The sequence below is a fragment of the Ailuropoda melanoleuca genome, chromosome 15 (assembly GCF_002007445.2).
Source record: "Ailuropoda melanoleuca isolate Jingjing chromosome 15, ASM200744v2, whole genome shotgun sequence".
Lineage (NCBI taxonomy): Eukaryota > Metazoa > Chordata > Mammalia > Carnivora > Ursidae > Ailuropoda > Ailuropoda melanoleuca.
Window position 1 is genome coordinate 69,545,984 of NC_048232.1, and position 27,810 is coordinate 69,573,793.

The 27,810-nt window shown below is 35.9% G+C and overlaps 1 protein-coding gene across 3 annotated transcripts; it reads left to right on the forward strand.

The window, feature by feature from the left end:
* Window positions 1-538: 538 nt before the first annotated feature.
* On the forward strand, window positions 539-27,810 carry ACTR6 (actin related protein 6). Of its 3 annotated transcripts, none has more exons than XM_002928486.4 (11): window positions 539-686; window positions 6,542-6,659; window positions 7,072-7,140; window positions 9,203-9,326; window positions 10,603-10,738; window positions 10,829-10,885; window positions 17,750-17,848; window positions 17,943-18,021; window positions 23,566-23,737; window positions 25,197-25,335; window positions 27,098-27,810. In XM_002928486.4, exons 1-11 carry the CDS (start codon window positions 619-621, stop codon window positions 27,225-27,227), a joined length of 1,191 nt encoding a protein of 396 aa, XP_002928532.1. In that variant the 5' UTR covers window positions 539-618; the 3' UTR covers window positions 27,228-27,810. The 3 variants fall into 3 exon arrangements, with proteins under 3 accessions (XP_002928532.1, XP_034500016.1, XP_019664802.1); XM_034644125.1 differs by having other exon boundaries at window positions 25,257-25,335; XM_019809243.2 differs by having other exon boundaries at window positions 23,566-23,677.

The window sequence follows — 27,810 nt, forward strand, 5'->3', positions numbered from 1 at the left end:
GAAGACAGAGTAGCGTGAGATGTCAAGAAACCTTTTCAGATAGGAACGACGGAGCTGTGTTATGAAGTACAAGTAGGCAGGGGAAGAATATGAATGATAGAAAAGCAAGACAGTTGACGGAACAGCGTGTTTGTATTTAAGGGTGGTTGGACCCTACAGTCGAATGGGCATTGTCGGGAATGAGGCTGAAGAGGCTTCATATCCAATTCCATGCTGTGTAAGGTTTTGCACTTTATTCCTTAGGAAACGTCACTGAACAATACTACTCGAGAACACACACAGGGAAAAAGCTATAGGTTCACTACAGGGATTAGAAGAAACTTGTAGGAGCGAGTCAATATGCGAAGTAGAGGACAAATACGCAGTGCAATGGGCGAAAAAGCACTGAGCCTTTTCCACCCTTGTTGGATCTCGCCCTGACGTAAACCCGCTAGGCTGAGAACTGCACAACTCCCTGATCCGCAGGCAGGGAGCGCAGTCTCTGGCTTCCGGCGTCCTCAGTTGCTAAGGGAGACCGGAAGCGCCCTTGCGCTCCGCTCCGCAAACCATAGAGTACCGGAAAAAGCGAGAGCCGAAGTGTCAGGAGGAGAAAGCGGTGGCCGTGTGGTTCACGTTAAAATGACGACTTTAGTGCTGGATAACGGAGCCTACCATGCCAAAATCGGTTACAGCCATGAAAATGTGTCGTAAGTGTTCTCTCGGTTCTTAGGACAAGACAGACGCCTAGTGGTTTCACGGACTCCGGTTCATCTCAGTGTTACAGTAAACTGCAAATGCCCCTGCGTGGCCCTAACCTGCGTCAGAATGATGTTCTGGTTGGAGCTGGCCGACTGGGATGCTTTGGACTGGTATTTTGGTGTTAATTTAGGCTACGCGGCCCCGGAAGTGGGACGTGCGTTTCCTTTCGTAACAGGAAATAGCTCAGGAAAATAGGCTTCTAGAGAAGCGGTTCCTGACGGAGGGATGCGTACAGCGTTCATAAACCCTCAGGCATCGTGGACATTTATGTGTATATGCATATTCTTGAGAGCGCAATTATGGCTTCCATCAGATACTCAATCGGTTCTGTGACCCCAAAAAAGTTTAAAACAGTTGTCTTACTGATTGGAGACGAAGGCTTCGTGTCTGTGCCCTTCGTAGTGCTCTTTGGCTGATAGAGTTGATTTAAAAAAATTACTACAATGGCATTCATAAAATATATATGTTATATATGTATATAGAGAGAAGAAAAGATGCTCTTCTGTAATGTTTACAGAGAATTTCCCCCGCTTCCTCCTTTCCTTTTTTTCTTTTTTAAAGTGGACAAACTGCGCAGGAATGTAAATTGTTAGTCTACTGGAAAATATTTTGGCGATGTGTATCATTGTTTTTATCCCTTGACACAGTTAAGTCTGTTATCAGTTACCTAAGGAATAAGTTAGAAGTGTTTGATAAGAGTAAATACAGGATGCTCTTTACTATAGACATTGTGTATGGTAATAAATGAATGAATGAATGAATGAATGAAAGAAAGCCGAATAATCAAGAATAGAAAATTGACTAAAATTATAATATAACCATAAGATTGACTACAGTGTAGTGTTTTTTTATGCCTTAGTAATTTTTTTTGCCGAACATTTTTTTTATTTTATTATATTATGTTAATCACCATACAGTACATCCCCAGATTCCGATGTAAAGTTTGATGCTTCATTAGTTGCGTATAACACCCAGTGCACCATGCAATACGTGCCCTCCTTACTACCCATCACCAGTCTATCCCATTCCCCCACCCCCTCCCCTCTGAAGTCTTCAGTTTGTTTCTCATAGTCCATAGTCTCTCATGTTTCATTCCCCCTTCTGATTACCCCCCTTTTCTTTATCCCTTTCTTCCCCTACCGATCATCCTAGTTCTTATGTTCCATAGATGAGAGAAATCATATGATAATTGTCTTTCTCTGCTTGACTTATTTCACTTAGCATTATCTCCTCCAGTGCCGTCCATGTTGCAGCAAATGTTGAGAATTCGTTCTTTCTGATAGCTGAGTAATATTCCATTGTATATATGGACCACAGCTTCTTAATCCAGTCATCTGTTGAAGGGCATCTCGGCTCCTTCCATGATTTGGCTATTGTGGACAATGCAGCTATGAACATTGGGGTGCATATGGCCCTTCTCTTTACTACGTCTGTATCTTTGGGGTAAACACCCAGTAGTGCAATGGCTGGGTCATAGGGTAGTTCAATTTTTAACTTTTTAAGGGACCTCCACACTGTTTTCCAGAGTGGCTGTACCAACTTGCATTCCCACCAACAATGTAGGAGGGATCCCCTTTCTCCACATCCTCTCCAACAATTGTTGTTTCTTGCCTTGTCTATCTTTGCCATTCTAACTGGCGTAAGGTGGTATCTCAGTGTGGTTTTGATTTGAATTTCCCTGATGGCTAATGATTTTGAACATTTTTTCATGTGTCTGTTAGCCATTTGTATGTCTTCATTGGAAAAGTGTCTGTTCATATCTTCTGCCCATTTTATGATTTGTTTATTTGTTTCTCGTGTATTGAGTTTGAGAAGTTCTTTGTAGATCTTGGATACCAGTCCTTTATCTGTGGTGTCCTTTGCAAATATATTCTCCCATTCCGTGGGCTGTCTCTTAGTTTTTTTGACTGTTTCCTTGGCTGTGCAGAAGCTCTTTATCCTGATAAAGTCCCATAAGTTCATTTTATCTTTTATTTCTCTTGCCTTTGGAGATGTGTCGTGAAAAAGGTTGCTCTGGCCGATGTCATAGAAGTTGTTGCCTATGTTCTCCTCTAGAATTTTGATGGATTCCTGTCTCACATTGAGGTCTTTCATCCATTTGGAGTTTATTTTTGTGTATGGTGTGAGAGAGTGGTCAAGTTTCATTCTTTTGCATGTAGCTGTCCAATTTTCCCAGCACCATTTATTGAAGAGACTGTCTTTTTTCCACCGGATGTTTTTTCCTGCTTTATCAAAGATTAGTTGCCCAAAGAGCCGAGGGTCCATTTCTGGGTTCTCTATTCTGTTCCATTGGTCGATGTGTCTGTTTTTGTGCCAGTACCATGCTGTCTTTGTGATCACAGCTTTGTAGTACAGCTCGAAATCCGGCATTGTGATGCCCCCAGCTTTGTTTTTCCTTTTCAACAGTTCCTTGGAGATTCGGGGCCTTTTCTGGTTCCATACAAATTTAAGGACTATTTGTTCCAGTTCTTTGAAAAATGTCCTCGGTATTTTGATCGGGATAGCATTGAAAGTGTAGATTGCTCTGGGTAGTATGGACATTTTAACTATGTTAATTCTTCCAATCCATGAGCATGGAATATTTTTCCATCTTTTTATGTCTTCCTCAATATCTTTCAAAAGTGATCTATAGTTTCTAGCATATAGGTCCTTTACGTCTCTGGTTAAGTTAATTCCAAGGTAACGCATGGTTTTTGGTGTTATTGTAAATGGGATGGATTCCCTAATTTCTCTTTCTTCAGTCTCGTTATTCGTGTATAGAAATGCAACTGATTTCTGGGCATTGATTTTGTATCCTGCCACCTTACTGAATTGTTCTATAACTTCTAATAGTTTGGGAGTGGATTCCTTTGGGTTTTCCATATAGAGTATCATGTCATCTGCAAAGAGAGACAGTTTGACTTCTTCTTTGCCGATTTGGATACCTTTGATCCCTTTTTGTCTTCTGATTGCTGTTGCAAGGACTTCTAGTACTATGTTGAATAATAGTGGCGAGAGTGGGCATCCTTGTCGTGTTCCTGATCTTAAGGGAAAGGCTTCCAGCTTTTCCCCATTGAGAATAATGCTTGCAGTAGGCTTTTCATAGATGGCTTTTATGAGATTGAGAAATGTACCCTCTATTCCTACACTCTGAAGGGTTTTAATCAGGAAAGGATGCTGTATTTTGTCAAATGCTTTTTCTGCATCAATTGAGAGGATCATATGGTTCTTGAGTCTTTTCTTGTTGATATGATGTATCACATTGATTGATTTGCGAGTGTTGAACCATGCTTGCATCCCAGGTATGAATCCCACTTGGTCATGATGGATAATCCTTTTAATGTACTGTTGGATTCTATTAGCAAGGATCTTGTTGAGGATTTTGGCATCCATATTCATTAGAGAAATCGGTCTGTAATTCTCCTTTTTGAGGGGGTCTTTGCCTGGTTTGGGGATCAAGGTAATATTAGCCTCATAGAATGAGTTTGGTAGCTTTCCTTCTGTTTCTATTTTTTGAAATAGCTTTAGGAGAATAGGTATTATTTCTTCTTTGAATGTTTGGTAGAATTCCCCAGGAAAACCGTCTGGGCCTGGAGTTTTATTATTTGGAAGGTTGTTTATCACTGACTCAATTTCTTCATAGTTAATTGGCCTATTTAAGAAATCTATTTCTTCCTGTTTCAGTCTTGGTAGTTTATAGGTTTCCAGGAAGGCCTCCATCTCTTCCAGATTGTTTAGTTTTTTGGCATATAGCTGTTGATAAAAGTTTCTAATAATCCTTGCAATTTCAATGGTGCTGGTCGTGACCTCTCCCTTTTCAGTCATAATTTTAATAATCTCAGTCCTTTCTCTTTGTTTTTGGACAAGTTTTGCCAGTGGTCTATCAATTTTATGGATTCTCTCAAAGAACCAGCTTCTAGTCCTGTTGATCTGCTCTACTGTGGTTCTGGTCTCTAATTCATTGATTTCTGCTCTAATCTTGGTCAACTCCTTCCTTGTCAGTGGGTTAGGCCTGTCCCTCTGTTGCTGTTCCAGTTTCTTGAGGTGAGAATATAGAAACTGCATTTTAGATTTTTCTATTCTTTTGAGTGAGGCTTGGATGGCTATGTATTTCCCCCTTAGGACTGCCTTTGCAGTATCCCATAGGTTTTGGACCGTTGTGTATTCATTCTCGTTGGTCTCCATAAATTGTTTAATTTGTTTTTTGATTTCCTGGTTTATCGAGTCATTCTTGAGCAGGATGGTTCTTAGCCTCCAAGTGTTTGAGTTTCTTCCAGGTTTTTCCTTGTGGTTGAGTTCCAATTTCAGAGCGTTGTGGTCTGAGAATATGCAGGGGATAATTTCAATCTTTTGGTATTGGCTGAGACCTGTTTTGTGTCCCAGAGCATGATCTATTCTTGAGAATGTTCCATGGGCATTTGAATAGAATGAGTATTCTTTGGTTCTGGGGTGTAGTGTTCTATATATATCTATGAGGTCCAACTCGTCGAGTATNGGTGTAGTTTTTAAAAATGACGTCCTCCTGTTGCCTGGATGGCTCAGTACGTTGAGCATCAGACTCTTGATTTCGGCTCAGGTCATGATATCAGAGTCAGGGATTGAGTCCGGTTGGTCTCTGCGCTCAAAGGGGAGTTGGCTTGAGATTCTCTCTTTCCCTCTACCTTAAGTCCCCTCGCCCCTGCACTCTCTCGCGCACTCTCTCTAAAATAAATCTTTAAAGAAAAAAATCATGTCCTCAAAGAATAAACATAGAGAAAATGACAGCCTAGTAAATGACATAAGCAGAAACAAAACATCTTTACACTATTATCCCAATATACTTTCCCTCTCCCTTTCCCCCTCTCCTCCTCCCTCCCTCCCGCCCGTTCGTCCCTCCTCCATCTCTCCCCCCTCCTTCCCTCCACACACACATACATGCGTATACATGTATGCTTGCTGATGACTCTAGTTTGTCTTCCTAACCAGACTGTAAGCCTGTAGTGGGCAGCAACCATATTTAAAACTACTTCCTACTTGTGTACCCTATAGCATCTTGCTAATCGAAAATCTTTGGCATCCTAGATGCTTAGTGTTAATGGCAAGAGTTTTGAACCTGTAAATCTTTTACCAGAATGATATTAAGATTTCCGCATTAAAAGGGCGCCTGGGTGGCTCATTCAGTTAAGTGTCTGCCTTCAGCTCAGGTCATGATCCTGGGGTCCTGGGATTCCCCCTCCTGGGTGGCGAGTCTGCTTCTCCCTCTCCTGTGTGCTTGCACTCTCTCTCAAATAAACAAATCTTAAAAAAAAAAAAGGAAAAAAAGAAAAGAAAAGAAAAAGATTTCCACATTAAAGCCAGAAGGACCAAAAACTTTACCTAAGCCCTGACTGTCATCTGTGTGGTGGCAGGATCAATACCCACCTGGAAGGATTTTTTTTTTTTTAAGATTTTATTTATTTATTCAACAGAGATAGAGACAGCCAGCGAGAGAGAGAACACAAGCAGGGGGAGTGGGAGAGGAAGAAGCAGGCTCATAGCAGAGGAGCCTGATGTGGGGCTCGATCCCACAACACTGGGATCACGCCCTGAGCTGAAGGCAGACGCTCAACCGCTGTGCCACCCAGGCGCCCCCTGGAAGGATTTTTTTAAGGATTACTTGAGAAAGATAAAGGGTCCAGAGTAGAGTCTAGTGCATATTAGAACTTAAAAAAAAGACATTTTTTTATTATTCAAAGACAAAAAGAGACACTGGTTGTGGATATTTCTTTGTCACAGACGGGGGTAGTTCATTGTATTTTTGGAAGTGAGTATTTAGGGAATAATTATATAATTTCTTTGTTTATAGGGTAATTCCTAACTGTCAGTTCAGGTCAAAAACAGCGCGTCTTAAAACTTTTACTGCTAACCAGATAGATGAAATAAAAGACCCTTCTGGACTCTTTTACATCCTTCCTTTTCAGAAGGTAATTCAATTATATGTCATTTCTAGCAATATAGACCTAAATGTAAAGACAATTTTTAAATGTATAATTAAGATTTTGTATGTATGGAAATATTTTTAGATCTCTGAGAAAAAGTATTTAAATTTTAAATAAGATCTTATTAAAACCAAAAATTGAAATTAAATTGTCTTGTTAGCAATAAATGGCCATGACTTAGTTACTGATTGTAGGTACTGAATTTTACATGTTTATGTTAAAGGTAAATGAGATGAACACATTAAAAAAAAGTAAGTATGGAGTTGGGCATCTTCTTAAACAATGTTTGAGTAGTGTAAGTAATCATAAAGAAAAAATTAGTGGTTTAGAATATATTAATATGATTTTTAAAAATTATTCAAATATTTGTGATAATTTATGCAAGAATTTTTTTTAGGGCTACTTGGTGAATTGGGATGTTCAAAGACAAGTTTGGGATTACCTTTTTGGAAAAGAAATGTATCAGGTAACAAATTGGAGTATGTATTCAAATTTCTATTTCCATGTCTTACTCAAATGAAAAATTACTGCAATAAGAATTATTAACTCATGTTAGTGCAAGAACCAACACGATAGGATATAAAGCTAGCTTACGCCTTAATATGACTTAAATAAATCTGTTGCACATGTTCACTACATATTTATATCAGTCATATTTTTAACTTTTAAAAATTATGTATACTGCCAAAATATGCATGTATATGAATAGTAATACAGGCTTGAGAGTACTTGTGCTAAAATCTGGTAGGGAAGAGTGCATGGTGTGAAAATGAATAGACTCAGAATTTTTACTGAATAGTCTTGTGCTGAAAGTTGGGTCATCCTGGCTCATGAGAACCAATTATGTGCATCTCTTCCCAACTCTGTGTTCAGAGTTTGGTGACTTCGGGATAGCTGGAAATCAGCCATTATGACAGTATTTATAACACAGAAAGTCGTAAGCCCTACAAATCAGGGCTTCCCCCCACCCCCCGCCCCACCCCAGAGATCTGGTTGTTGAACATTTACCAGCATATACTATAAGATGGGTTGAAGGGGAGGGGAGGACCTGGGTGGCTCCGTCCGTTAAGCCTCTGCCTTCAGCCCAGGGCCTGATCCCAGGGATCAAGCCCCACATCAGGCTCCCTGCTCTGTCTCTCACTCCCCCTGCTTGTGTTCCCTCTTTCGCTGGCTGTGTCTCTCTCTGTCAAATAAATAAATAAAATCTTTAAAAAAAAAGATGTATTGAAGGGGGTGATGAGATTGCAAATGTATGGACATTATTTCATAGGCAATGTCAAGTCATAGAAGGGAAGACTTCTGTGGTGAAAAATAGATTTGGGGAGGATGATCAGATTTCTTTCTTTCTTTTTTTTTTTTTTAATTTTGTTTATTTATTCGACAGAGATAGAGACAGCCAGTGAGAGAGGGAACACAAGCAGGGGGAGTGGGAGAGGAAGAAGCAGGCTCATAGCGGAGGAGCCTGATGTGGGGCTCGATCCCATAACGCCGGGATCACACCCTGAGCTGAAGGCAGATGCTTAAATGCTGTGCCACCCAGGCGCCCCTCAACCTTTTAAATATNTTTCTGATTAGAAAAATATTTGCTGATAATTATGCCAGCAGTACAGAAGACAGAGCAGAATGAAAAGAGAACCAGGGCAGAAAGGGCATTGAGAAGGCAGTGGCATTATTTCACATGTGAGATAAGGCAGTATCAGTAGAGAGGAAAGACCAAGGGCAGATTCTAGAGAATAAGTCTGGGATTGGGGTTGAAGGTAATTGAGGTGTCTAGCTTTAACTTTTGATTATGTTTCTAGTATACATTTAAGTCACTAATACACTGTTCTTAGTTTTGGTTTTTTAAATATTAAATAAGTATAAATGAATAGAAGTTGAATTTGCAGTTAAGAGAGTCTGTATGAAACTCAAGATTATTCACATGTCTACTATTATTAGACCAATTCACTATCTCATTTTTATTTTCACAATAAAATATTTTTGTCCACATACCTGAATTGTGACTATTATGTGAGAATTTTGTGCTTTTAATGTCTGTAGTGTAATTTTAGGTATAGTGAGCAGATACTCAGTTTTTAACGGTTCTTAAGAGTGTGGGAGAGAATAATGTAAACATTAAATATGCTAAAGCTTCTGGCCTTTTAACTTTGAAAACAAAGTATCTAATGCTTGTAGTTATATTGTTCATTTCGTTTGCATACTGATCTTCAAACAATTTGATAGTACCATTTTATTAATGCTATCATTAAGAGAGGTAAAATTAAATAATAAATTTAATAAAAAACAAAGTGCATGAATTCTGTAATCAGACTTCTGGACTTAAATCCTAGCTATGTCCCTAACTAGTTAGATGAACCTTGGTAACTTACTCAACTCTTTTGTACCTCAGTTTACCAATTAAATGGGGTTAGTAGTAAGACTTGTCTTCTAGGATTATTGCAAGGATTTAATACATTTGTTTATATATGTGATACAAGTGTTTATAACTACAAAATTGTAAAACTTGTGGGATTTTTTTTCTCTCATAGGTTGATTTTTTAGATACCAACATTATTATTACAGAACCATACTTTAACTTCACTTCAATTCAAGAATCAATGAATGAAATCCTATTTGAAGAATATCAGTTCCAAGCAGTCTTAAGAGTAAATGGTGAGTTAAAGTTTTGATTGGAATTAAGTAATGGGAATATGGATATGAATAGGGTAAAGAGAAACACTTAAAATTCAAGAATATGGGGTGACATTCTTTTAGATTTGAAGAAAATAAAACTTGGAATTTAAAAATTAGATGGACTCTTAGAGATTATCCGATCAGACTTTCCTCACTTCATCTTTTTACTAGTACAGTATTTTCTCCCTAATAAAGTTACTAGCCACATTTTTTTTTTTTTTAAGTGATCTCTGTTTGTGGCATGGGGCTCAAACTTAGAACCCTGAGGTCAGGAGTCACATGCTGTACTGACTGAACCTGCCAGGTGCCCCACTAGCCACATATTTTTAATTTCTAAAAGATTATTGTTTCTGGGGTAGTTACCTTTTCTGCCACTGATGGTTTGCTATCATTATTATTATTGATTGAAATAATGTTAATAGCTCAGCCTGCCAATATGTGGAAAAACAATCTGAAAATATCTCTGGAAGTAAATTTATGAAAGGCTAGAATTATATTACATGACTGTACAATGAAAGTATTTAGCTTGGATAATTTAAGCCTATATGAGTGATATTATACTATAATGGTTAAGAGCACAGTCTCTAGAACAGTGTTCTTCAAGGGTGATTTTGCTCCTTGGGGACATTTGGCAATGTCTGGAGACATTTTGGTTGTCACAACTGGGAGGGTGCTATTGGGATCTAGTGAGTAGAGGACACAGATACTGCCAAACATCTTAAAATGAACAGGAAAGCCTCCAGCAACAAGGAATTACCTGGCCCAAAATGCCAGTAGTTTTGAGGTTGAGAAACCTTGCTCTAGAATCACACTGCCCAGGTTTGAATCTTGGCTCTGTTACTTTCTAATTGTATGACATTAGGTATATTATTTAACTTCTCTGTGCTTCAGTTTCTTCATCCATAAAATGGAATTGTGAAGATTAAAACACAAATACTCATGGAGTTCTTAGAATAGTGCCCAGCGTGTAATAAATGCTCATAATTAAGTTATGATGTTAAAATAATTAAGTCATGAATATTTACCTTTAAAAATAGATGACAAAAATTTTTTAATCACATTTACCACAAAACTGTGATGTTTTAGTTTAAATTCTGCAGAGGGCTTGTGACAGTTATGAATATTATTTTAAATTAGCATATAGAAATAAAGGAAAGTTTTTGTGTTTGTGTTTGCCTTAATTTGTTGCCTTTCTTTATTGCTTTAAGTACATTTTTATTTAATGCACTTTTTTCTTTAATCTTTTTCTAAATAGCTGGTGCTCTCAGTGCACATAGGTATTTTCGAGATAATCCTTCCGAGTTATGCTGTATCATTGTAGATAGTGGATATTCCTTTACACATATAGTTCCTTACTGTAGAAGTAAAAAGAAAAAAGAAGCAATTATTCGGTGAGTTGCATTCAATTTTCATGTTTTTCTTAGGTTAATACCAAATGAAAGGTGTGATAAACTGAACCAAATTTGATTCTCCCTTTTTAGGATAAATGTGGGAGGAAAACTCCTAACCAATCATCTAAAGGAGATCATATCTTACAGGTAATACTTAGCTTTGATTTTTGTGGCAGGGTGGTGGGGGGCAGCTGCTGCTGAACTTTTTAAAGTAATTTAAAATTATTCTCTAACCATTAATTGTAACTTCAGGTGACAATTTTGTATTATTGCTTTGAAAACTATATCACATACATAAATACAAATGATGTTCAAATTGAAAAGCTTTCTAGTGGGGCGCCTGGCTGGCTCAGTCAGTGGAGCATGCAGCTCTTGATTTCTGGGTCATGAGTCCAAGCCATACAGTGGGTGTAGAGCTCATTAATAAGAGAGAGAGAAAGAAAAAAAAAAAGCTGGGGCACCTGGGTGGCTCAGTCGGTTAAGGATCTGCCTTCGGCTCGGGTCATGATCTCAGGGTCCTGGGATCGAGCCCCACGTCGGGCTCCCTGCTCAGCGGGGAGCCTGCTTCTCCCTCTCCCTCTGCCTGCCACTCTGCCTGCTTGTGTTCTCTCTCTCTCGCTCTGTGAAACAAATAAATAAAAATCTTAAAAAAAAAAAAAANAAAAAAAGAAGAAGAAAGAAAACTTCCTAGCATTTAAAATGCTAGTGTCCATCAAAACTTGGATATTTCCAAATTCTAGGGAGTTTAATATTTTAAAATTATAGAAGTTATAAGAAGTTATAAATGTTACACATTATAAAACAAATTTAAAATGCATTTAAGGAAATAAGGGTTTCAAAGGAAAATAAATCTCTACTTCCCCTTTCTGTCTCTCATGTCAATTCCATTCCACACAAAGTATGGTCTTTAAACTGTATTTATCTTTTATATTTTTAGTCTCTATGAGCCTTAATAATATATTGATATTTGTGAATTAACCAATATTAGTTGACTATCCATCATTCAAAGGTGAGGAATTAGTGTACTTAGCTAATTCCTCTCCCTTTCCTAAATTTTATTTATGGTATTATTTTTAATTTTATTTTGTTTAAAAACTTAAGTGGGATTTTTTGTTTTGTAAGAAGAATTCTTAAATTTCAAATTCTCACTACATTAACTTCGGCTGGTATGACACCGTCAATATCTCTTATCTCCCCTCTATGTCATATGAGAAAATAAGTGAATCTGCATTTCCTTCTGCCTTTCCTCCCACGTTTTCCTTCTTTCTTCTGTCAGATGTGCCATTATTTTTTAAACAACTTTATTGAGATATAATAAAATATCCACACAATTCACCCATTTAAAGTATACATTTTCAATGGTTTTTAATGTATTAGAACATTTTTAGAACATTTTCATTACTCCCAGGAGAGACCCACTCCCCTTATCTAGTCTACCCAGCTGTAGCACATTTGTAAAAAACTTTTATTTTGAAATAATTACAGACTCAGGAAGTTGTAGAATAGTACAGAGAGCCTTGTGTGACCTTAGTAACATCTTATATAACTAATACAGTATCAAAATGATAAATTGACACTTTAGTACAATATTGTTTCCAGTTTTCGCCATTTTTTACATGCATTTGTGTGTATTTCTGTGCGACTTTATCCCATGTATAGATTCATGTAAACATCACCACAGTCAAGATGTAGAACTCTTCCATCATTCCCAAGGATCTCCTTTGTGCTACCCATTTGTATTTGCTTCCCCACCATGTCCCTCTCCCCTAGCAATCTCTAATTTGTTTTCCACTTCTATAGTTTCGTTATTTCAAGAAACAGAATCCTATAGTGCGTAACCTTTAGACAGTGACTTTTTTCATTGAACATAATGCTATATCATTTCTTCTTAATTATTGAGATAACATTTACATGTGATTTTTTACTATAGTTAAGTCTTCTTGCCTTGCTTATACATTAATTCTAAAAATGGGGGACTCATAAATAGTGTATACATGTTAAGGTTATATGAATTTATTCATTGTAGAACCAAACAGAATTGGACTCAGTTTCAAAAGGTTTAGATATTTAGTTCCCCTATTCCCATTAGATTAGAAGCAGCAAATTTGAAGGGCAGAGAAAGTTGAGACAGATGAGGACATTAACGAGAACCCAGGCAGTTTGAGTCCAGGGCTTGTGTATTAAATCATTCCGCCATGCTGACTGAAAAAAATTTCATAAATTTTAAAAAGGAAGGCTGTTGAAGATGAATTTGGAAAGAACAACTGGGCAAAAATATTTAGAAATAGTTTTGGGAGGGGTGCCTAGGTGGCTCAGTCAGTTACAGTTAAGTGTGTCCGGCTCTTGATTTCAGCTCAGGTCATGATCTCGGGGGTCTTGAGATCAAGCCCCATGTTGAGCCCTGTGGCAGGCTCTGTGCTGAGTGTGGAGACTACTTAAGATTCTCTGTCACCCTCTCCCTTTGCCCCTCCCCCCCACCACTCGCACACTCACGGTATCTCTAAAAAAATAAAAATAAAAAGTTAAAAAAAAGAAAGTTATGGGAAAGAATAATAGTGAAAGGAGACTTTCTCTAGTAGATGATAAAGCATTTTAAATTGTGATACTTAGACGAGAATTAAATGGTAGATCAGAGAGACTGAATAGTTAATTCTGACTCAAACATTGTAAAAGGAAAAGTAATATATACTATTGATTATTCAGGAAAGGATACAGGGAAAGTTGGCTGTTTAGAGAAAAATTTTCCTTTGCCTCATACACTAAGGTCCAAATGCGTTTAAGACTTAAATATAAAAATAAAACCACAACAAGAAAATATTTAATTGAGTTGTTAAGAATAAAAATAGTAGAAGAAATAATAAAGGATAGAATTTTCCTACATCTTTTTTTTTTAAGATTTTATTTATTTAGGGATGCCTGGATGGCTCAGTTGTTTAAGTCTGCCTTTGGCTCAGGTCATGACCCCTGGGATCCTAGGATACAGCCCCACGTCAGTCTCCCAGAGCCGAAGGCAGACGCCTAACCGCTGTGCCACCCAGGCGCCCCTACAACTCAGTGAATTTTTAAAAACTGAATATACCCAAGTAGCCAGAACACAGCTCAGGCAGGATATTACCAGCACTCTACTCCCTCTTTGTCCTCTTCTAGTCTGGAAAACCACTGATTTCAAGCATTTATACACAAAACTAATATAAATGTAAACCTGAGAAATAAACTTGAAACAAGTTTGATGCCGGGTTGTTATCCTTACTATATTGAGGGCTCTTATCAATCCTTAAGAAAAGCACTACCTTAAAATAAATAAATAAATAAAAATTAAAAAAGAAAAGCACTACCTTGGTATAAAATGGCTACTAGATGATTCTCAGAAAACAAATGATCAGTGGCACAGATAATCATTAGAATTACATACAGTCAAAGGATATAAATGGATAATTCTCAGACATAAAAAATGTTAAACATCTGTAGTAATTGCAAGTTCAAATATGTATCGAGCATTTATTTAGGAGATTGGGATGTATGAATTAACAAGAATTCCTCTTTTTCATGGCACTTCCTAGTAGAAAAATGCAAATTAAAATACCACAACTTTTATAATTCAAATTAATAGAATTTTTTTCAAAAGGTGATATTCCAAAAAAGAAAAAGATGTTGCAGATTGTGGTGCTGGCTGCTAATGATCAGAGCATAACTTGAAATAACTTTTCTGGTAAACAATTTGGCGATGCACCAAGATACTAACAGTATTTTAAATTCTGTGTCCTAGAGTATGAATAAATAATGAGATAATCTGAGATACAGATAAAAATACCTATATTGCATCAATTTTGAGTTACACTTTTCTCACATGTGTAGTTGGGATGGATCTTCCCATTGTTGGTACCTTAGAAGTGTCATAGTTTAATTATCCTTTCTTCTCATTGGTGCAACAGTGAATTTTAAAGAAGGTAGATTATGGTGTAGATGAAGATAACAAAAAGCAAAAGGAAGCAATAATAATGTTTTTTACTTATTGAGTATAAGGACTGTGCTAAACACTTTACATGTATAATTAGAATCATTTATTTTTTACAGATGTGTTAAGTTGGTGATCTTACTATTATTCCCCTTTTAGATTGAAGAGATTGAGTCCCAGAGAGGTAAAGTAACTTGGTTGCTAAGTTGTAATTCAGCCAAGGTCTCTGGGGCACCTGGCTGGCTCAGTTGGTAGAGCATGTGACTCTTGATCTTGGGCTCGTGAGTTCAAGCCCCATGTTGAGCAGAGAGCCTACCTAAAAATAACCAAAAAACAACAAAACCAAAGTCCATGTTTATAAACATACAAGTATCTTTCCTCCCCGATCTAAACTTCCAACACTAGGAACATTAATAAATACATTTTAATAGGTCCCTCTAATAAATATTATGGGGCAGTAAATAACCATATTTTTAAAGAATGATAGCATAAGAAAATGGAGATGATGTTTAGTCTAAAACGAAAAGTGTATGTGGTATATATGTGTAGAGATAAATATTCAAAGGAAATAACTTCACATTTTTGTTACATCTTTTTTTGGTACATTTTTTATTTTAGTATATTTGACACAATGTTACATTAGTTTCAGGTGTACAACATAGGAATTTAACAACTCTGCTGTGCTTCCTATAAATGTAACTACCATCTGTCACCATAGAATGCTATGACAGTACATAGACTATATTGCCTATGCTGTACCTTTCATCCCTGTGACTTATTCATTCTGTAACTGGAAGCCTGTACCTCCCGCTCCCCTTCACCTATTTCGCCCACCCCCCTCCCCTGTCTCCTCCGGCAACCACCAGTTCTCTGTATGTATGGGTCTGTTTTTGGTTTGTTTTGTTCTTTAGGTTCCACATATAAGTGACATTTTATGGTATTTGTCTTTCTCTGACTTATTTCATTTTGTGTAAAACCTTTTGTGTTCATCCATGTTATCACGAATGGTAAGAGCTCATTCTTTTTTATGGCTGCTTAATATTCCTGTGTGTGTATGTGTGTGTGTGTGTGTGTGTGTATACATACCACATTTTCTTTATTCATTTACCTATCATTGGACACTTGAGTTGTTTCCATATTTTGGCTGTAATAAATAATGCTGCAATAAACAGGGGTGCATGTATTTTTTTCAAATTAGTGTTTTTGTTTTCTTTGGGTAATACCCGATAGTGGAATTTTTTACTGGATGATATGGTATTTCTATTTTCAATTTTTTTGAGGAACCTCCATACTGTTTTCCACAGTGATTACACCAGTTTGCATTCCCACCAACAGTGCATGAGTTTCTCTTTTTCTATGTTGTTGTCAACACTTATAACTTCTTCTCTTTTTGATTCTAGCTATTCTGACAGATGTGAGGTGATATCTCATTGTTTTGATTTGCATTTCCCTGATAATAGTGATGTTGAGATATTTTCAGGGGTCTGCTGCCATCTGTATGTTGTCTTTGGTAAAATGTCTATTCAGGTCCTCTGCCCATGTTAATCAGATTATTTGTTTTTTTAGTGTTGGGCTCTAAAATTTCTTTATGTATTTTGGATATTAACCCCTCACAAGTAGATCATTTCATATATATCATTTGTAAATATCTTCTCCCATTCAGTAGGTTGTCTTTTCATTTTGTTAATGGTTTCCTTCACTGTGTGAAAGACTTTTATTTCAGTGTACTCCCAATAGTTTATTTTCGCTTTCATTTCCTTTATGTGAGGACACATATTTATAAAAATGTTGCTAAAGTCAGTGTCCAAAAGATTACTGCTTATGTTTTCTTTAAGGAGTTTTATGGTTTCAGATCTCACATTTAGGTCTTTAATCCATTTTTCAGTTTGTTTTTATGTACAGAGTGAGTTTTCCCAGCACCCTTTATTGAAGAGACTGTCTTTTCCCTGTTACATATTCTTGCTCCTTTGCCATAGATTATTATAAGCCTGGGTTTATTTCTGGCCTCTGTGCTGTTCCGTTGATCTATGTGTCTATTTTTCTGCCAGTACCATACTGTTTTGATTACTGTAGCTTTTTAGTATATCTTAAAATCTGGGATTACGATACCTCCAGCTTTGTTCTTTTTCAAGATTGCTTTGGCTATTCAGAGTCTTTTGTTGCTCCATGTGAATTTTAGGATTATCTGTCCTAGTTCTCTGAAATATACTATTGGCATTTTGATAGGGATTACATGGAATCTGTAGATTGCTTTGGGTAGTATGGACATTTTAATAACATTAATTGTTCTAAGCCATGAGCATGGAATATCTTTCCATTTGTTTTTGTCTTCAGGTTTGTTTTTAAAAGCATCCTTGTTTTCTTCATTAAGCCTGTGTTTCTTGGGTTCACTCATCAAATATTTATTAAACATCTACTATGTGTTAGGTACTGCGTGCTAACTCACTACTCTGATCAGAAAAGAAAGTGCAGAGGGTTAAGTCATTTTAGCAAGATTCTATTCAGAATGGTTGAAGGAGGAAAAAGTTTGCTCTCTAATAAATGTTACCTAATTTAAAGCCTTTGTTTTCAGTTTCTTTCTGCAAACTGGACTAATATTTGCCCTTAGAGGGATAATGTGGAGATTAAATATAATGAAAGTGTGATTATTCTATAAAGTTGTAAATATTTTACACATTCAAAAATTTAATACTTTAAAAAACCAGTTACCCAAAGATTTAATTCCAGAAAAAATATTTTATTTTATTTATTTTTTTTTTAATTTAATTTAATTTAATTTTATTTTTTTTTAAGATTTTATTTATTTATTCGACAGAGATAGAGACAGCCAGCGAGAGAGGGAACACAAGCAGGGGGAGTGGGAGAGGAAGAAGCAGGCTCATAGCAGAGGAGCCTGATGTGGGGCTCGATCCCATAACGCCGGGATCACGCCCTGAGCCGAAGGCAGACGCTTAACCGCTGTGCCACCCAGGCGCCCCTAGAAAAAATATTTTAAGAAATTGTAAATTATACTTACATTTTCCATTTCAAATTTTACAGTTTTTATTTCTGTTTAGGCAGCTACATGTTATGGATGAAACACATGTGATTAATCAAGTGAAAGAAGATGTGTGCTATGTGTCTCAGGATTTTTATAGAGATATGGATATCGCAAAGTATGTATAATAGTAATCTAAGAATTAGAAAGTTGATTCTTGGGTAATGTTAAACGTAGTTAATTATTTCACAAGTCCCTATTTTGTTTTCTAGGTTGAAAGGAGAAGAAAATACAGTAATGATAGACTATGTTTTGCCTGACTTCAGTACAATTAAAAAGGGCTTTTGTAAGGTAATTTTTCAAATCCTCAATGACATTGCTTGACGTGACCACCTCAGTCAGATTTGAAAAACATCTAGCTGGATTTGGTAGAGTCTTACACAGTTGTTGATAACTGGTCTTCTGCTGACCGTTTGTTTCTGCAGACACAAGTGTACAAATTATTAATAAATATCTCATTTAAAGTTATTTAGAGAAAGAACCATCAGCTGAATGATAGCAAATGGGAAAAATCTGAAGATAGATAGTATCGTTATTTATATTCTGGTTAACCCTTTTCTATTTTCTTAAGAATTAGTTTAAATCCAGTTAGAAGTTGGTTATTTGCCAGTTGTGAAAGTTATTGATATAGCTGACATGGCTGAATTTTACTTGTTTGGTCTGATATGATCAGGTTGTAGTTGAAAAGGGCAAAATCCATTGCACTTTGAAAGTGTTGAGAAGCAGTTTATCTTGGATGTCAAAATAATATCCCCTTTCTTTAAACAGCTCAGGTAGACTATCAGTTCTGTTTCGGTAAATGTGAAGGTTGCCCTTTTAGCTGGCTTGATGGAGGACTGTTGGGAAGTTAAAAATCTTTGGTCAGAAATGTAAGCATGTTTCCGTAAGGAAATGTTTATGATACCATTCATTGCAGTATACTTTAAAAGAGTGAAAAATTGAGAAGAGCCCAAATATCCACTAATGGAGGAAAATAAATAAATTTTGATATATTCTTATTATAAAATAAGCAGTAGTGAAAATGAAGTGGAGCTACGTGATAATCCTGTGTACAGCTCAAAAACATGTTTCTCTCTAAAACATCAAAGATATGATAATGTCTTTAAGCAAGCTTTAGGAAGATCTGTACATTTCCAGGCTGTGTGGGGTAATTTATGTTGCTTAGAAATACGTAAGTATGAAGTAGAAGTGTAAAGCTGTGTGTAAGTGATAACACCAAGTTAAAAAGGGGAGTGTTAATTTATAAAGTTGTATCAAATAGTTGATGGATATATGGGCTTTATACTCTGTAATTTTGTACTTATTTTAATTATACTTCCTTATATGCCTGAAATTTAAAAAAAATTTTTTGAACATATTATTGAGGTGAAATACAAATCAGAATTCTGAGGAGGCCTCATAAAATTGAAATCACTCTGTAATGTTCTTAGAGACAGATACTTGTGGAAGGACCTAGGTTGGCTTCCAAAAGTGGGAGTTGGGACAGATTATGAGATCAGGTTGCTTTTTCATGAACTGGAAGCTCACACTTTAGGATATCGAAAGTGTATTTTTTCCTGTGGGTGACGAAAACTGCAAATATATAGATAACACCATCTTTGTATATTATTGCTCATTAAAACACTCCAGTTATAGAAAATACTTTATGGATAATTTACAGCATTTTGTAGAATTAATGGTGGTAAAGTAATCTGTATTTCACAGGGATGGGCCCTGAGTAAAGTCTCAGTGATTCCCAATTTCTCCAAACCTGACTGATCATTGGAATCACCCAGGGCATTTGAAAAATAATCTGTATCTATTTTCTCAGTTCTTGTCCCCGGAAATCCGTGTTTGAAAACTTAATCTTAAAAATCTCTTCCAGATGATTGCACTGTCAGCTAAGTCTGGAAAATTTTTTTTGGGGGGGGAGGGATTTGTTTTAATGTAGTTCTCTCCTGCCCTGCAAATGACACCTGTCAATTTACTAGACTAAATGTAGCCAGTTTTCTCCTTGCCAGATTATAAATCCTGTTTTCTCAAACCCGTACCTTACATAGTGAGCCAATAGGGATGTGGTTATTTCTCCAAGTGACCATTGTTTTACTACTCATCTTTGGAGAAAAAAAGGCAGAAGCCACATAATATTGTTTGCAGCTCTTTTATTGGCCTTTGGCTTTGTGATCAGTATCTGGTTATAGACTAAGCTTCTTTAACTCAGTGGAGACTCCTTCTTATCAGTTGAGTGGACAGAGTCAGTTGGCCTGGACTTTTGCCAGATAATGGAATGTTACATTGAATTTTTATTTCAAAAATAATAGTTTAATCTTCATTTTCAATTAATGTTAAAATTTGCAATTTTTTCACAGTATAGTTGACCCTCGAACAATGTGGGGGCTAGGGGTGCCAACCGACATCCCCCTCCCCCATACAGTTGAAAACCTGTGTATAACTTGACACTCCCTTCCCCCCCCAAAAAAACTTAACTACTACTAGCCTACTGATGACTGGAAGCCTTACTGATAACATAAGGTTGATTAACACATATTTTGTATGTTATATGCATTATATACTATATTCTTGCAATAAAGTAAACTAGAGAAAAAAAGTTAAGAAAGTCATAAGAAAAAGAAAATACATTTACAGTACCATATTGTAAAAAAATCTGCGTGTAAGTGGACCCATGTAGTTCAAACCCATGTTCCAGAGCCACCTGTACATGTTAAACCATGTGTATATTGAAAAAGAAAAGACCAAAAAATAACCAAAAAGTACAAACAAAAAAAAATCGTGTATATCTTAATAATTTTAAGATTTAGAAACAATTTTATTTAGTATATGTTAGGATTAATCCTAAAATGTGTTATTATCAGGAGAGTAAAAAAAGAAATGATATTTTTTTTTTTAAAGATTTTTTTGTTTATTTGACAGAGATAGAGACAGCCAGTGAGAGAGGTAACACAAGCAGGGGGAGTGGGAGAAGAAGAAGCAGGCTCATAGCAGAGGAGCCTGATGTGGGGCTCGATCCCACAATGCCGGGATCACGCCCTGAGCCAAAGGCAGACGCTCAATCGCTGTGCCACCCAGGCGCCCCTAGAAATGATATTTTGAATTTAGTACTTAGTTAACTTCATTGTTGCCCGATATGCGACAATTTTGATGAAAGTTGATATATGTTTATGAAATTAGGAAAGCAATAACTACATAAAATGAAAAAAAATTATGATTATTTGAAAGCCCTTATACTTAGGATATTGTTAAAACTTGGACTTTGATAGTTTATTCAAGAATATTTTTGAATAACTGGGAAAAGGTACAATCGTCATTTTCTAGTACTTATGATAGTAACAATAACAATAATAAGCTATGTAATGTTGTTACTGATTACAGCTGACACAAATTCCAGTTTTATCTCTTATCAGAAAGGGGATGCCTCCTGAAATGTAATGTACTTGATGGACTTAAATTGAGAAAATCTGGCCCATGATTAATGATTACAGTAACAGTTTCTGCAGAGCCATTGTAATTTAAACTGCTCATTTCTTTTACATTTTCAGAACAAAATTTATGAGGCTGTGTAGTAATCATGGCCTACATTGACTAAAATAGCAACTCACAGCAACCCTTATAAATTCCTTCTTTTGTCTATATCTAAAAAAATCTTTTTTGGAGTTGTATTCTTAAAACAGTAACTACTTGTAGTTCCATATTACATACTGATGATTAATGGTTTTAGAGCCAACATTCAACAAGGATATCTAGTTCTGGCTCTTTCCCCTAGTTTAGATATTTGAGCCTGGGACAATCACATGATCCTCTTCTGTAAAATCTGGGTAATGGACTACATACTCACTAGTGTTTTGTCAACTGAATTTCTCCCAGGTCTGTGTCTGTTTCAACTTATTTCAAGTGTTGACAAAGTGAGTTATATCCTTTAAACTCAAGTCAGTGTCACTTTTAAGTGAATTTATAAATTTATAGGAGATACTTTCCTTTCTGTCCAAGAAGAAAGAAAACTCTGAGACAATGCTTTCCTCTTTGCTGCTGTAACAGTAGTTTATTGGGTTAAAAGTGATTCGAGTTTTCCTTTCTCTTTCTAAAGTATTGTGAAAATTGTGTAATTTTTGGATATTCTTATTTAAGAATAATGTTTCGAACTTGGAATTTCCAAATTCCAAATGATAGAATTCAGAATTATATCCAGGTTAAGAGAGGCAATGTAGTGGAAGGAATATATTGTATGTGCTTTTGGTTATTAGATGAATGATCTTGATCGAATCATGTAACCTTGCCAAACCCAATTACATCATTAATAAAAGGAAAATGTGTTCATGGGGTTATGTGAGAGTTCAATGAGATAATGTATATAAAATGCCTGATACAATGAATGACACATTGTTGACTTACATGCTGTTAAGAATTTATTGAATACTCATTATGGTCTAGGTAGTAGATATATGATGGTGAATAATATAAACTATGAAGGATAATATAGAACGATAGTGGAGACTAATGGAAGGACCTTTTATTTGGAAGTCAGAAAAAGCCTTTTTGAGGAAGCAGAAATCTGAACAGAGAACAGATGACTGATTATATTGAGGGATCTATAATATTCTTTAAATACCTTACTCTTTAGTAATTATTAATATTTTTATATGTTTTAAGTATTTTGTACTAATATAAAAGATTGGATTATGACCCGTTTTGGAGGAAAATTGCAGATATAATTGCAAACGAATGTCTATAAGTGAATCTAGAAGAGCTGATGATTCTTAGTAAAATTGGGAGGACCATTATTTTAATGATGTAGAATGTTATGGAAGATGATTTTTTCTGGCCCCTTTAGAAACATAGCTCAGTGGAAAATAAATAAAAAAATTTCATTGATGAAGTCCATAGATTTTTAAATCGAAGATTGAATAAATGAATTTAAATATTTAGGTTTTTTTTGTGCAAGGGAAAGGGGAAATCTTTTGGGGGGGGGCAGCAAAGCAAGGTTTATTGAGTGATAGCAAAGTGATAGTACAGAGCTCCCAAGAAGGGAGGGGACCTCAAGGGGTTACCTGGGAAAGGGGAAATCTTGATAGAATACGTCCACAACGTCCAATAAACATCTAGAACAGGAGAGTGGGGGTGCCTGCCTAGCTCAGTCTGTAAAGTATGCAACTTTTGATCTCGGGGTCATGAGTTTAAGCCTCATGTTGGGCGTAGAGCTTACTTAAAAATACATACGTACATACATACATGCATACATGGGAGAGTGAAAGTAGGTAGTAGTGATAGAAACGTTAAGACGCACTACATGTTTTTTAGAGTATGTTCTTTGTTCTCCAGGAACTGAAGTCAGTCTGTTATTATAGGCAGGTTAAGAAGTCCCCTCTCCTCTATTCTTCTTTTCTTTCTTTCTGTTTTAAAATGTAAGGAATAAGGCCAGGGCGCCTGGGTGGCTCAGTTGGTTAAGCGACTGCCTTCGGCTCAGGTCATGATCCTGGGGTCCTGGGATGGAATCCCACATCGGACTCCCCCTGCTCTGCGGGGGCCTGCTTCTCCCTCTCCCTCTGCCTGCCCCTCCCGCTGCTTGTGCTCTCTCTCTTTCTCTCTGTCAAATAAATAAAAATCTTGAAAAAAAAAGGAGTAAGGCAAGATCATCTTTGGGGGAATAGCTACATTTAGAGTGAGCAATTATTTATTTGTGTGGTTTAGGTAACAGAGAAGGGCCGCATTTTTCTAACTTTTGAGAATCCTGAAATTTCCAAGAACATGGTTATTGTATTAGTAATAACATGTTACTAAATGTTCTTAGTCATATGGACTAGATAATGTAGCTTAAACTTTTTTATCTTATTTTTCTTTAAGCCACGGGAGGAGATGGTGTTAAGTGGAAAATATAAATCTGGGGAACAAATTCTTCGTCTGGCCAATGAGAGATTTGCTGTTCCAGAAATACTCTTTAATCCTTCTGATATAGGTATTCAAGAAATGGGTATTCCAGAAGCTATTGTCTATTCAATTCAGAACTTACCTGAAGGTACATAACTAAAGTATTGAATGGTAATGATATTTCTAAAAAAAAATCAGACGCTCTGTGAACTATAGAGAAATCATCTGAGGTTTCTAAGTAATTTCGGGCAAGTGGCAAACCTGTTTTTATTTGCAGAGATTTCCAGATCCCGTAATGCACTTGAATAATTCTTTATTAGTCCTAGATTAGAAATTTGATACAGGAAAAGTTATGGTCTGCTTAAACTTGAAGAAATTAATCTCTCTTCATGACTATTAAAGTGCTGTATCTGTTTTAGAAAAGTTTTAATTTAACTCCAGTTTACACAGAATAGAAATTTATAATTTAACAAAGTGATGGTTTTTAGCTATTGATGGGACTGGTTTGTCCTTTCAGTTTTATTTGGACTAATATACAGGAATTTAATTTTAATAAGGCTGAAGTATGGTGCTTCTCAGTGATGTGTGGGTTTTCCTGAAGCAGAATTCACCTAAATAATTTTCTAGAGTTTTAAAGAGTACTTTTATATCTTGAAAGTGTGTTCCCAGTTCATAAGGAACAGTCCAGGCTTTGGAGAAAATCTAGCTCCTTCAATGTCCTTTCCTCCCATTTAAAAAAAAAAAAGAAAGAAAAAATCACATAATGCCATCACCTTAATGTAGTTATTTCACAGCTGTTTTCATATTAATGTCTCAATTTCACGTTTTATATAAAATTGAAGGTAGTGTTATACAGCATTTTACACTACACTGCTTTAATGTCACGAGACTCAGTGTCAATATAAGGGAACCCTGTGCCTCTTTCGTGAATGGAAGCCGTAGGTGTGGTGGCCATTATTTATTAATTCCTCGTAGATTTCCCCATGGCGGCTTTTAACTCCAGCTAACCATATGGTGCACCTAATAAGGTTTGTGATCATGCGACTTTAATGACTATAGAACATAAGATTCTTTATTATTATGGATCATGAGTATTTTTCACTATCAAATATAAATGTTGTACAATAAATAGGTCTGTCTCAGATAACATGGAAGTTTGGGCTTCCAAGTTAAAATGCCTTGAAGGCCCTCCTGTTTAGCCTTACTCTAGCTCACAGTTGCAGCCTACAGAAAGACCTCCTCCATTTTAGGGAAGGTCAAATATAATTACTAAATGTCTGCTGCTAGAATGTTACTCATTTATCTATTAGCTTACATATGTATACAAATAGTCAGTAGTTCAGCCTCTTCCCCTTAGTCATTCTTTTAAAGATATATGAGGTCATATTTCACTCTGTTTAATGGGTCAATTTGTGTAAAGTTTAACTTCATTATAAAATCTTATAAATTTTAAATTATTTTTATGGTTATTAAAAAATTATATAGTTTCCCAACCAGTAACTGTAACTGTTTGCTCTTGCCTAAGCCCTCATATCTATCTTTCTGGAAAAATAAGGAGACAGGTTTTCTGATGCCTTTTCTTCTTTTTTTTTCCCCCCCTCTTAAAGAAATGCAGCCGCATTTTTTTAAGAACATTGTTTTGACAGGAGGAAATTCCCTTTTCCCAGGATTTAGAGATCGGGTTTACTCAGAAGTTCGATGTCTCACTCCAACAGATTACGATGTTTCAGTTGTGCTGCCTGAAAAGTAAGTGTTGGCTGTGATAGAAATAAAACATACAAATCATTTTGTAGATAAAACAGTCAATAGGTAGACTTGAGCTTCAAGTCTGGTTCTAGCAGGTTTATTTCATCTTTGGAATCCTCATTTTCCCTTTCTCAAAAGTTAAAATAATAAACTTGACATTTCAGTGGGCTATGGCAGCTTGATGCGAAGATACTGAATGTTGTTCCTCGGGAAGGAGCTTAGTGGGGCCACATTCTGTTCAACGTTTTTAGTTTGTAAATATAGAAACAAGGGCTCATGACTTGGCAAAGACCTTATAGTAAGTTAATAGCAGTGACCAGGCTAAAACTTAGTTCTCTTTATCTTGAGTCGGAAACAAATACATGTCTCTTACCAAATATATGTCTAAATAACACTTTCTCACTGCTGTCCCAGTCTTAAGTGGCAGAGTTGCAAATAATACCCCATATACTTGACTTTTTTTAAGAGAGAGCAAGGGGAGGTTGGGGGGAGAGGCAGAGAGAGAGGGAGAATCTTAAACAGACTCCATGGCCAGCACAGAGCCTGAAGGGCTTGATCCCATGACTCTGAGATCATGACCTGAGCCAAAATCAAGAGTCAGACTCTTAACTGACTGAGCCACCCAGGCGCCCCTAGTATACCTGACTCTTATTTTAGAGTTTTGTTTTAAAGTAAAGTAGAATTTTTCTAAAGCAATAGCAGTAAATAAAGGCCTTCATCTCCTCACTTAATTTATAGCTATCAGATTAAAGAATAAACAGTTGTTGGGTATTGGAATGATTTTTATCACATTAATGTTCATATACTTTATAGAATGTGAAGCATACTGGATTTTTATCCTGTGTGTTTATTTTATTATTATTTTTTCTACCATGTTTCTTTATTCCCCACACTTTTTTTTTTTGCTTTTTTTTTTTTTTTACCCCCCACGCGCTTTTTATCCGGCATTTGAAATGCAAGTCATGCATACATTATAGAAATAGCTTTTATTCATCAAATCTCTATCGTACATCTGTTTTATATATGTATATATGTTATATGTATGTAGGTAAATATATATTTAAAGGTTAGGAAATACAATGAATAAGAAAAACATTTATTAACTTTTCATCCTTTTTGAGATTTTAAACTGATTTGGGGGAGAGGAACAGTAGAAATAGAATTGAATCATAACACAAAGTATAACCTTGGTTGAAGATAAGCCAAACTAAATGTTTTATGTGTTCCAGTTTTGCTTACCATGTCCTATCATGTAAGTGTTTCATTTGTTAGAAGTAACAGTGTAGCAGCAAAAGCACAGACTAAAATAGTTCTGGATTAAATTGTAGTCCCACACTTAACCTCCCTGAATCTCATTTTCCAAATATGTAAAATGAGAGTTAGAATAGTTGTTTCATGGGTTGTTGTGCAAAATAGATGACATATCTTTGCCACATAGAGAATTTAGATCCAGTTATGACAGTGTTTTTCCTTTTATGCATTTTTGACCTTTTGTATTCTTGTTTTTTTATTAGAGGTAGAGGGTCTATAAATTCAGGGCACAGGGGGAAAAAAGAACACTTAGATGTACTGGTAACCAAGGTTCTTTTCTTTCTTAGTTTACCTTATTCCTATGAAGCTTATGCTTATTTTCACACTTTAAGTGATTTTCTGTTAAATCAGGTTGGGTAGAGATTGCCACGTTTTAGTTACTAATGGATGTTTTCTGGCATTTCAGTTCTGTAAAATCATCTGGGTTCACTTATTTCAACTTTATTTTTAGCCCTATTACTTATGCCTGGGAAGGTGGAAAATTGATATCAGAGAATGACGATTTTGAAGATATGGTAGTAACAAGAGAAGATTATGAAGAAAATGGACATAGCGTCTGTGAAGAGAAATTTGATATTTAAGAAACATTCTGAATTAAAGTTTTGACTGGTTGTGACTGAAAGGTTTAATTTCAATGTTCTTTTAAAAGTATGTTAAGGACGCGTGTTACCTTTCATCCTAAGATAAGATCTTAAACTTATGTAAATACTTTGATCCTTGGCTAATTTTCAAAGGTTTCTTAGCTACGTTATTACAGTAAACTGTATCTCAGCTCGTATTTTCATTAAAGAGTTAGACTACCATAACAGTGCTCACACTGTTCCTGAGAATAGGCTATCTTTCGTTAGAAGATGAAAGAGTGAATGCATTTTAAATTTAATTCTTTATAGCTGAGAGCACAAACGTAACCATCTCACTGGTCAGTTTTCTTTGGAAGTCTGTTTTGTGTGACTGTAAGTAGGGAGGGATTGGCTAACGTGTTTTCTGGCTGATATGATTTCTCTTATAGAAGTAAGTATTTTATCTAAAAATTATCATTTTTATTTATACATACTAAAGTTGGGAAGACTAATCTTATTTGTGTTTTACATTTATTTTTTATTTAGAGTAAGTTGGAAAGGGTGAAAACTAAAACCAATTTATTAAAGTGCTTTTTGATCAGTA